Below are 8,573 nucleotides of genomic sequence, written 5' to 3' on the forward strand. Positions count from 1 at the left end.
GTAGTAAAAAGATGATACCATACGATTTATTTTAGCGATCGTTACTGTATTTGATTTATTTTTGCTAGCATCTCTCTCTCTTTTGTATTCTCCTGCTTGATTTAGAAACAATAAGTTGACAGTACAGGGACGAACCAAAAGGATTCTCCTGTTTGACTTAGAGACAATAAGTTGAGAAACAGTACAAGGATGAACCGAAAGGTTCTTATTATCATCTTTAAATATATCAATCATGTGTACCATATCGAAGATGCTAGTAAATGAAACTAGGAATGAGAAACTTGGAACTCGGTAGTGTTTTCCGGTAAGCACACAGTTGAGATCTCAGCATCAATATCTAACCCAGAAGAAGCAAAAACCAGGTGGAGGGAGGGAGCCACATGTTGACGTAAATTCCCCCAATTGCATGCAGAAGATGGAAGCATCGATCCAGAAAAAGAAATGCACAAAAAAATGTTAATCCGAATCCTATTCGTATACCACATTCCTAATCATCCTAGTTTTATTAACCAAAAAGTAGAACAGATGTCAGCATGCTCGTCAAAGGAACGGATATGTTGTCATCTACAACATCGCTGATAGGAAGAGACTCCACCACCGTGGCTGCCAAAGATATCAATGCTACTCTTGTGATGGTCTGCTCCGGATCGAAATGCACATATCCGAAAACCGAGAAGTAGTAGAGCATCCTACAATATGAATAACGTGAGGAACAATATATCAAAATTTTTAGAAGCCATATAAGCATTATGAACCTACCCGACCGAGAAGAGCAAACCGAAGACAAACATGGAGATGCTCCCGACCCAGCTCTTCTGTTGATTGTAGGGAAGTTTGGTCACCCCATATCTTCTACCCACGACATCGGCAAATCCTGTAGAGTGAACCGATGGCATTCAATGTAAGGTCGAAGGCCGAAAGGGACATTAACAGGGCCATGGAATTACCATCGCCACCGCTCATCATCGTCAACGACACAACTCCAACAGGAGACTCACGCCAAAAGACCAGAGTACCGAGCAATAATACGATGACATAGTACAGAGGACCTCGCAGCAATTCCCTGCGAAGGAAGAATTGGTATCCGTAACAGACCATGTCGAAATTACTATTAAGAAAAGGAGCAAGATGCAATGACAGGGTATTACTCCGGTCTTCCTTCTCTTGCAACAGACTTGACTACACCTTCGTCGGTAAGAAGACGAAGGCCATAACATAAAAGCCTAATACAGTTCAAGAGAGGAACAACTGCTGCAAAATATCGTGCCACCATCGAAGAGCTGCAAATTGATTGGGTTAACGCAATCACAGACCTGACATTGGACAAATGAATATGAAAACAACAACTAGTAAGAAAACATCGCAGGCAGAAAATGGAACGAGACCGATCTCTTACCTGAAAAATGGCCAAGTGGCCAAGTATAGGAGCCCAGACAGTACATGCACAGCTTTTCTGCTCAAGCTCTGCTGCAAGTTCAAGAATCAGATGCTTCGCATATTAACAAGGCCTCACAACATGTTATCTAAGGTAGCAGAACTAACTGATACGCTGTTTCATTTCTTCTTCTAGTGTCTTGCGTGATTATTGTTGTGAGCTAATCGGATGAGCAATATTTTATCTATCCTCTTTTTCTTTTTCTATTTGATCGATGGTACAAGGATGAACCAAAAGGTTTATATCATCATCATCATAATCGTAATCGTCGTAATCGTCATCATCTCATAATATATACAAACCAAAAGGTTTGTATCATCATCGTAATCGTCGTCATCTGTAATATATCAACTCATAATATGGAAATATGAAAGATGAACACCATGCTAATGCACGAAACTAGGAATGCGGAAATCGAACTCATAAGGTAGGTAGGCAGACAGTTAAGAGAAGTTGAGATCTCAGCATAAACATCTAACCTAGAGGGAAACCCAAGTTTTACTGCATCGGGTGGTGACTGCATATAGAAACCTAAAGGATGAGCATCCATCCCTCACAGAAAATTCATTTTGGTCCCAACCACACTGATTATGAGCTTGGCCAAGCTATTATGAGAAGTTGAACTGAGTTAGGACTAGATCTGTTAACCATATCTTCAAGTAAGAGAATCAATCAGGCCTCACACATCACCTTCCTAGTCTGTCCTCAGATTTCAAATTGTGGTAACACAGACATGTGAGGCAAGAGGTCAGTTACTGCAAACAGAGCTTCAAATTGCAGGTAATCATTTCATCAAAAGCTTCCAGTCGGTGGTCTGTCTTTGTCACTTGAACAGGCTGCATGGACCATCGCATCCACTCAGGTAAATGCTTTCAAGGGGAAGAATCTACAAGCAAGTTACACATTGAACTGTTTAAGGGAAGAAAATGCCAGACCCTGGAGCTGTTACAGTCTGGGAAAATGATTATGCCAACAAATTTACGAGCACGAAATCTGACTGTATGGAGGAAGTGCAAGGATATAGACCCAATCAATTAAAGGGGACTGTTCCTGCCAAGAACTATGCAGGTTAAAAGGACAAGCAATCTTCCATGCTGTTTAGATGCAGAAACGTTTGGACAACTAAGCCCACTGGATGGTTTACCGACTTAGCCCCATCAATACTACCAAAAACACTAGATATTCGTATGAAGAATTTGCCTAAAGAGGACTCCTTCCTTCCTGTTCATCACCATCTCTTCAATTCGTAGAAGCACTCCAAAGAAAAACGCAAGCTCGAACAAAGTGTCTTATCGACATGTTCTTGAGGAATAGGGTAAAAAGATGCGACCTTTTGGATGATGTTGCGCTCCGCGAGAGTATCGAAGACGAGGACGAGGGAGTAGGCACCGGCGAAGCAGAACGTCGTGGCGGCGGCGTCCTGCAGCACCACTCCGGCGGATGCCTGGACGCGGAGGCGGAGCAGGCGCAGCTGAGCACGGGAAGACGGCATCGGCGCCGGAGAGAAGGGGATCGCGGGACCGCTGAGGAAAGGTAATGGGCAGGAGGAAGCAGAGGCGAAGGGGAGCTCGGTGGGAGCGAGACGCGATCCGTGGGAACGCCTTCCTGGGAGGAGTGCGGAGGCGAATACAGCGGCACCGCCGCAGCTCCAAATCGCCACTCCCATCCGCTGCTTCGTACGGAAATGTTTATGCAGGCTCGGCGCGGGCGGCGGTTCGGAGAGAGAGAGAGAGAGAGAGAAAGAAGGCGGTGGACAGTATTCGCTGATCTGATTAAGCGCGGATCTTAAAGCAGACCGGGACGGGCGGATCACTGCTTCGAAGCTCTCCCGAGCGTGAGCAGCCTTATCTTGTCGTCTCCGTCCCAAAGACTACAACGGAGCAGGTAGGAGTCGTCGACGTCGGTGCCGTTGTCGATGCGATGACTCCTACCTGCTCCGATCGAAATTGCTCTCGATTCCTAGCAGTAACTCGCGAATCCATCAAACTATTCTTTTATGATAAACAAAAAAATTATTTTAATTATTCAAAGTTCTAATTTTTGTGCTCGGATGCTCGTTTTTAAATCATAGAAAGACAGCGAAGGACCGAAGAACGCGACAGAATCTGAATCCATGAAAGCTAAATTTGTAATGAATTTATGGCCTTCCCTTGCAAAACAAGCCATAGCTAAATTTACAGTGACTCGATTCGATCGACGATGATGTCTTTCTGCAAGCCGCACGCAGCAGCCCACCAACTAAATTTAAGAGGGAGCAGAAGCCGACCGCCGCTGTCTTCGATCCGCAAATATATGTTTTTGTACACGCATCAACACAGCCACCATTGGGTTCCACAATGATTAAGCCTTTTTCCACAAGGAGTCGCTCGCTCTTCTGTCTCGCCCCTTTTGTGGATGGAGCAGTGAAGCTTAGGCTTTATAGCTTCCCTTCGGTCGCCATGGCGTACCGAGGAAGAGATTTCAGTTTATATTCACAAGGATGGGATCACTTCGCTGCTGGATGAAGCTTAAGATGCGAGTGCTGTTTTGTCCGAGCTGAGCCGTAAAGTCAAAGCCAAAATCAAAATATGAAGCGAGAAGACCTCATTTGCCTGCTCTTTGTCTTGGTGGGCAATCCAGAGAAAGGTTGGATTTTAGAACCATCCATTGGTGAACCTATTTGATGCGCCACAAACACTTGGGATTTACTTGTTTGGATGTGCATGAAGAAATGGTGTCTTTGCTCGTTCCGGTGTCCTTGAAACCAAGAATAGAAGCATTCCGAGCGGTTTGTTCTTTCAATCATCCCATCCTTGCGGTAATAATCGAATACGAGTGTGGTTATTCTCGATAAGAAATGTCACCCTCGTCCCACTTCCATTATTGGGCAAAGTCGGAGCAGAATGCAACACGATGGAATTAGCATCATCATCATCACCATCATCAAAAGGTGATGCTCCCTCAGGGCTGCCGCTGGGCTGGTGCTCGTCGTCTTTCTCCTCGGAGCCTTTTCCTTCGCATCTCTCGCTTTCCTTCCTGGCTGGCATTGAATACGAGGTGCGGCATCTAATGGCGACGGGCCATCTTTACCTTGTTCCGAAGAGGAAGCTTGACCCACTGCCTGTACTCTTGGATTGGACTCTTATGGAAGCACTTCCCTCTTTCCCCCCTTTGATCCCTTTCCGTCTTCCGATAGATGTTTGCCGGTGCAGATCATGAACAGTCAGTCCACCAAAAGATTACGACTCTTTCTTCTACCGCGTAATGCCAAAGCAGGCATGGGAATAGCGTGGAATTCAAGTGATCCCTTCCCTTCATCAGCAAAGTTTAATGCTAGTGTAGAGCTTACAAACAAAGCTCTCTACCATGCCCTGTTCAGCGAGCGTTATACTATCGATGAAGCAATTTGCAGAAGAAGCGTGCGAGGCGATTTCTATGTTCAGAAACGAGAGCACAGTGATCGATTTCTACATATCACGCAGTCCGGAGTTCGAATTCTCTGCCTCACATGTGATCCTTGTGTTATCGGTGAATCGCAGTAAGCATCTGACATTTTGGATCAGATGCACACGACTCGATCAAATTCACGGTTTGATCTCTGACATTGTCACGTTTAAGAGGCTACAGAAAGGGTAAAGGTCGCAAGTCGCTTTCCCGCAACCGAGATGACCTCTTTCCGGGAGGAGACACATGTATTGTGCTTTTCGATTCGGTTAATGTGCGATGGTAAAAGCAATGAAGTGACGATTCCTACCGTCCTTTTTCCCGTTTCCATCATCACAGAGAAAAAGCGTGGCGTGGAGCTGTTGAGTGCCGGTGAAGTGACCAGAACAGCAGCTACCAACGGGGATCATAAATGGGTGGGTTGAAACACACGGAGTTCGATGGTGGGATGTGAGAGCAGGGAGCAATTGGTAGGATCCTAAAGGAGATCGGTCGCCAAGGTTTCCCTCCGGTTCCCTATCAAACGCAAGCAAACTAGAGTGATTGCTGCTCCTCTTTAGATTCTTCCTGGTAGGTGCCGATCTTTAGGTGGCAATATAGTTTGGTAAAGCTGTTGCCTTTGGGCATCGAACCCCTCTTTCCCTGCTGTCTTCTCCCCTGAACTATGTTTCGATTTGGGGAGAAGGAAGCATAAACAAGGAGATCGGTAGAGATAAAGAGAAAGGGGAATAAAGATTCGATTTTTGTTAGCTGGAAGGGGACAGAGTTGCGATTTTGATCAAGACGAATCGCAAAAGCTCCGGCCTTTGGATGGGAAGCGAGTGGAACCTGAACGAGGCAGTCGCCGAGGAGGACGGTTCCTCTCCCACGGCCTCCGCCGCCACCGTAGAGGAGGAGAAGGGGGAGGCTACGAGAACCGGCTCGGCCGAGGCCGAAAACGATGGTTCTGTCTCCTACGACGTCGTCGTCGAGGTCTCCGACGAGGGGGAGCCCGTTCCGGGCGCCAGGAAGATCTTTGGATTCTCCATCTCCAGCAGCCGCGACGGAAATCCTGCCGCCGAGCGCGAGCCGGGCGTCGTGACCCGCCAATTCTTTCCCGAGGGTGATGCAAAAGGGGTGACGACGACGCCGTCGCCGCGCGCCCACTGGGCTGGCGTCAGCACGTCGCCGGAGCCGGTGGTGGTGGTCGGTGGAATGACCGACGAGCTGCAGGCCGCCAAGAGAACCCGGAGGGGGCCGAGGTCGAGGAGCTCTCAGTTCCGGGGTGTCACCTTCTACCGGAGGACGGGACGGTGGGAGTCCCATATATGGTTAGCCGTCTCTGCTGCTACCTTTTGTTCTCCTTCTTCTTCCCCCCTTTCTCGTAACCTTAAAAAGATTGGATCTTTCGCATTTGATTCAACCATTTGGCCTCATTTGGCTTCTTCCTTCGTATCATGTCAATCTGGCTTCTCTCATTGATGTGCAGGGATTGCGGAAAACAAGTTTATCTGGGTACGTATGAAGCGATTGAAAGGTTTACTTTTGTTTCTTGATTTGTGATCGAAACGGCTTAGATCGAATGGTTCAATACCCGTATCATCATAATTGTTGAGAGTAGTTGACTGGTTGCTGCTTATTTTGGGGCTGCAGGTGGATTTGACACCGCACATGCCGCAGCAAGGTTTGATCTGTATGCTTTTACTTCTTATGATTTAGTTGATAGACTCTTCGTGTTAAGATCACTGAGCTAAAGAGATCTTGACGCAGGGCTTATGACCGAGCTGCGATCAAGTTCCGTGGACTAGATGCTGATATTAATTTTGATCTGGATGATTATAAGGGTGATCTAGAGCAGGTTATACACGAGAGGGCATGCCGAGATGGCTAGTCATGCAGCAACGTTTTCCTTGTTGTCGTCTTCTTTTCGCTCCTAATTTCTTGCCACTAGATACGAGGATGAACTCGAACTTAACCATATCCCTGGCTGGTGGCAGATGAGCAATCTCACAAAGGAGGAGTTTGTTCATGTTCTTCGACGCCAAAGCACCAGCTATCCTAGAGGAAGCTCCAAGTACAGGGGAGTGACTTTGCACAAATGTGGAAAGTGGGAGGCCAGAATGGGCCAGTTACTGGGTAAAAAGTATATATACTTCTGGCCTTTCTTGCCGGTAGATGTTTGGAGTTCATATGTTTATAGACTAATGGTGTTGTGAATCATTCTGCTATGGTTTCTCTGGTTTAAAAGCATCGATTGTTCTCATAGGATTTCTTTGTCTGTGCTCTCAGATACGTCTATCTAGGTCTTTTCGACACTGAAGTTGAAGCTGCTAGGTATATATCGAAATCTCACTACTTCGTATCTGCCGGTTGAGTAGATCATGGAGTGTTCTAATAAGCTTCGTTGAGATATCAGGGCTTATGATAAGGCCGCAATCAAATGTAACGGAAAGGACACAATGACAAACTTTGATCCTAGCATCTATGCTGAAGAGCTGCACACATCCAGTGAGTTATTTAGAGCTATTTTGCTTCCCTTGATCGTCTGTTTGCAAAGGCGTTGCATTTCTAATTGTATGAACAAAAACTTCATCAGCTGGCCAGCTTGAACACAATCTTGATCTTAGTTTGGGGAGGTCAGGTTCCAGAGGTGATAGTCTTGAACCGATGGCCAATCTCAATACCCGATCGAAGGTATAACTCTCATCCCGCATAGTCGTGCTGCTTGTTTGCGCTAGCTAATGCTGGAATCTGTTCCTGCCAGTTCGATGACAAACTTAAGCAGCTTGACGGAAAAGAAAACACGAGATGTAGTGGCAATGGCTATATCCAATCTCCATTTCTTCATAAGATCCAGAGGAATGGTCAATCGTCCACCCCGTCCCAGATGAATGCAGGGCAATTCAGTCGATCTAATTCTAATCACGTGAGCTTTCTGTGGTAAATTTGAATGTTGCTTTGTTGCTTGATTCCCTACAAGCTGATCTCAAAGTACTCGGCTTGTTGATACAGCATCCAAGCAGCAGCAATGGAGGTAGGCCTGAGGGAGGCTTTCTCTACAACTTCATGGCAAGCAAGAAAAGAGGCATTTGGGTTGGTGAAGAAGCAGCCAGAAATGGTTATAGACTGCAATGCCATCATCCCAATCGATCATCATCGGCGCTTTTGCAGCATCATCAGGATTCCCACCGCAAGTAGTGGCAGCAGCAGAATGGTTTCCGGTCTTCCATTAGACAACAATAGAAGAAGAATAGGGGGCAGGGAAATAACATTGAATGATGGAATCTGAGGATTCTGCTGCCAAAGGACCCACATTTCCGCTTTGTTTTGCTTTTAGCTATCTCAGCAACAACACCTCCACATCAATCCTTTTTAGATGCTTTTGCATGTAAATGAGGCAGCACTGACTCAATTGAAGCTTCATGCTGGTCAACCTGATCTTTTAGGAGGAATGCCACACTTGGCTGATGTGTTTGTTCTTGCATCTTGTTTATTTGTGGCAAGTTTTAGCTGTATACTTCAGAGCTGAGGAATGGAATATGAAGATTAATGCTTGTTATGTACTAAAGAGAGAGGTTTGTATAACCTTGAAATCTTGTGTACTTTCATGCAAAAAAATGTTTGAATTTTTATGGTTATGGTAATAAACTGATCTCAAGTACAAAAATATCAGAATTAGCCGACAATGCATGTGAAAAATATATCAATGGATGGTTGAGAGATGTCACAGTTAGTC

General features: G+C 45.9%; 2 protein-coding genes across 5 annotated transcripts; one reads left to right on the plus strand and one right to left on the minus strand.

Annotated features, from left to right (window-relative positions):
- Window positions 1–177: 177 nt before the first annotated feature.
- Window positions 178–3,417, minus strand: LOC135582726 (probable phytol kinase, chloroplastic). 4 transcript variants are annotated; one of them, XM_065117582.1, is made up of 6 exons: window positions 2,766–3,417; window positions 1,397–1,467; window positions 1,149–1,313; window positions 948–1,063; window positions 760–874; window positions 178–689 (listed from the first exon to the last, which is right to left on the minus strand). In XM_065117582.1, exons 1-6 carry the CDS (start codon window positions 3,099–3,101, stop codon window positions 506–508), a joined length of 987 nt encoding a protein of 328 aa, XP_064973654.1. In that variant the 5' UTR covers window positions 3,102–3,417; the 3' UTR covers window positions 178–505. The 4 variants fall into 4 exon arrangements, with proteins under 4 accessions (XP_064973654.1, XP_064973656.1, XP_064973655.1 ...); XM_065117584.1 differs by having other exon boundaries at window positions 1,149–1,280; window positions 2,766–3,415; XM_065117583.1 differs by having other exon boundaries at window positions 1,397–1,464; window positions 2,766–3,414.
- Window positions 3,418–5,179: 1,762 nt separating this feature from the next.
- Window positions 5,180–8,504, plus strand: LOC135617417 (AP2-like ethylene-responsive transcription factor TOE3). The gene is made up of 10 exons (XM_065117581.1): window positions 5,180–6,168; window positions 6,327–6,352; window positions 6,491–6,521; window positions 6,608–6,695; window positions 6,835–6,980; window positions 7,127–7,171; window positions 7,254–7,345; window positions 7,434–7,531; window positions 7,602–7,763; window positions 7,850–8,504. The coding sequence occupies exons 1-10, from the start codon at window positions 5,669–5,671 to the stop codon at window positions 8,033–8,035; spliced, it is 1,374 nt and encodes a 457-aa protein (XP_064973653.1). The 5' UTR covers window positions 5,180–5,668; the 3' UTR covers window positions 8,036–8,504.
- Window positions 8,505–8,573: the final 69 nt, after the last annotated feature.

This window comes from Musa acuminata, chromosome BXJ2-7 (genome assembly GCF_036884655.1).
Source record: "Musa acuminata AAA Group cultivar baxijiao chromosome BXJ2-7, Cavendish_Baxijiao_AAA, whole genome shotgun sequence".
Classification (NCBI taxonomy): Eukaryota; Viridiplantae; Streptophyta; class Magnoliopsida; order Zingiberales; family Musaceae; genus Musa; species Musa acuminata.

What these genes read in the sequence shown, in the direction of transcription:
- LOC135617417 (XM_065117581.1), top strand. Translation starts at nt 5,669, where the DNA reads ATGGGAAGCGAGTGGAACCTGAACGAGGCAGTCGCCGAGGAGGACGGT. An exon ending in ACTGAAGTTGAAGCTGCTAG is followed by an intron (nt 7,172 to 7,253) that starts GTATATATCGAA and finishes TTGAGATATCAG; the next exon opens with GGCTTATGATAAGGCCGCAA. An exon ending in GTCGATCTAATTCTAATCAC is followed by an intron (nt 7,764 to 7,849) that starts GTGAGCTTTCTG and finishes TTGTTGATACAG; the next exon opens with CATCCAAGCAGCAGCAATGG.
- LOC135582726 (XM_065117582.1), bottom strand. Translation starts at nt 3,101, where the DNA reads ATGGGAGTGGCGATTTGGAGCTGCGGCGGTGCCGCTGTATTCGCCTCC. An exon ending in GCCACTTGGCCATTTTTCAG is followed by an intron (nt 1,314 to 1,396) that starts GTAAGAGATCGG and finishes GTCCAATGTCAG; the next exon opens with GTCTGTGATTGCGTTAACCC. An exon ending in GATGATGAGCGGTGGCGATG is followed by an intron (nt 875 to 947) that starts GTAATTCCATGG and finishes TTCACTCTACAG; the next exon opens with GATTTGCCGATGTCGTGGGT.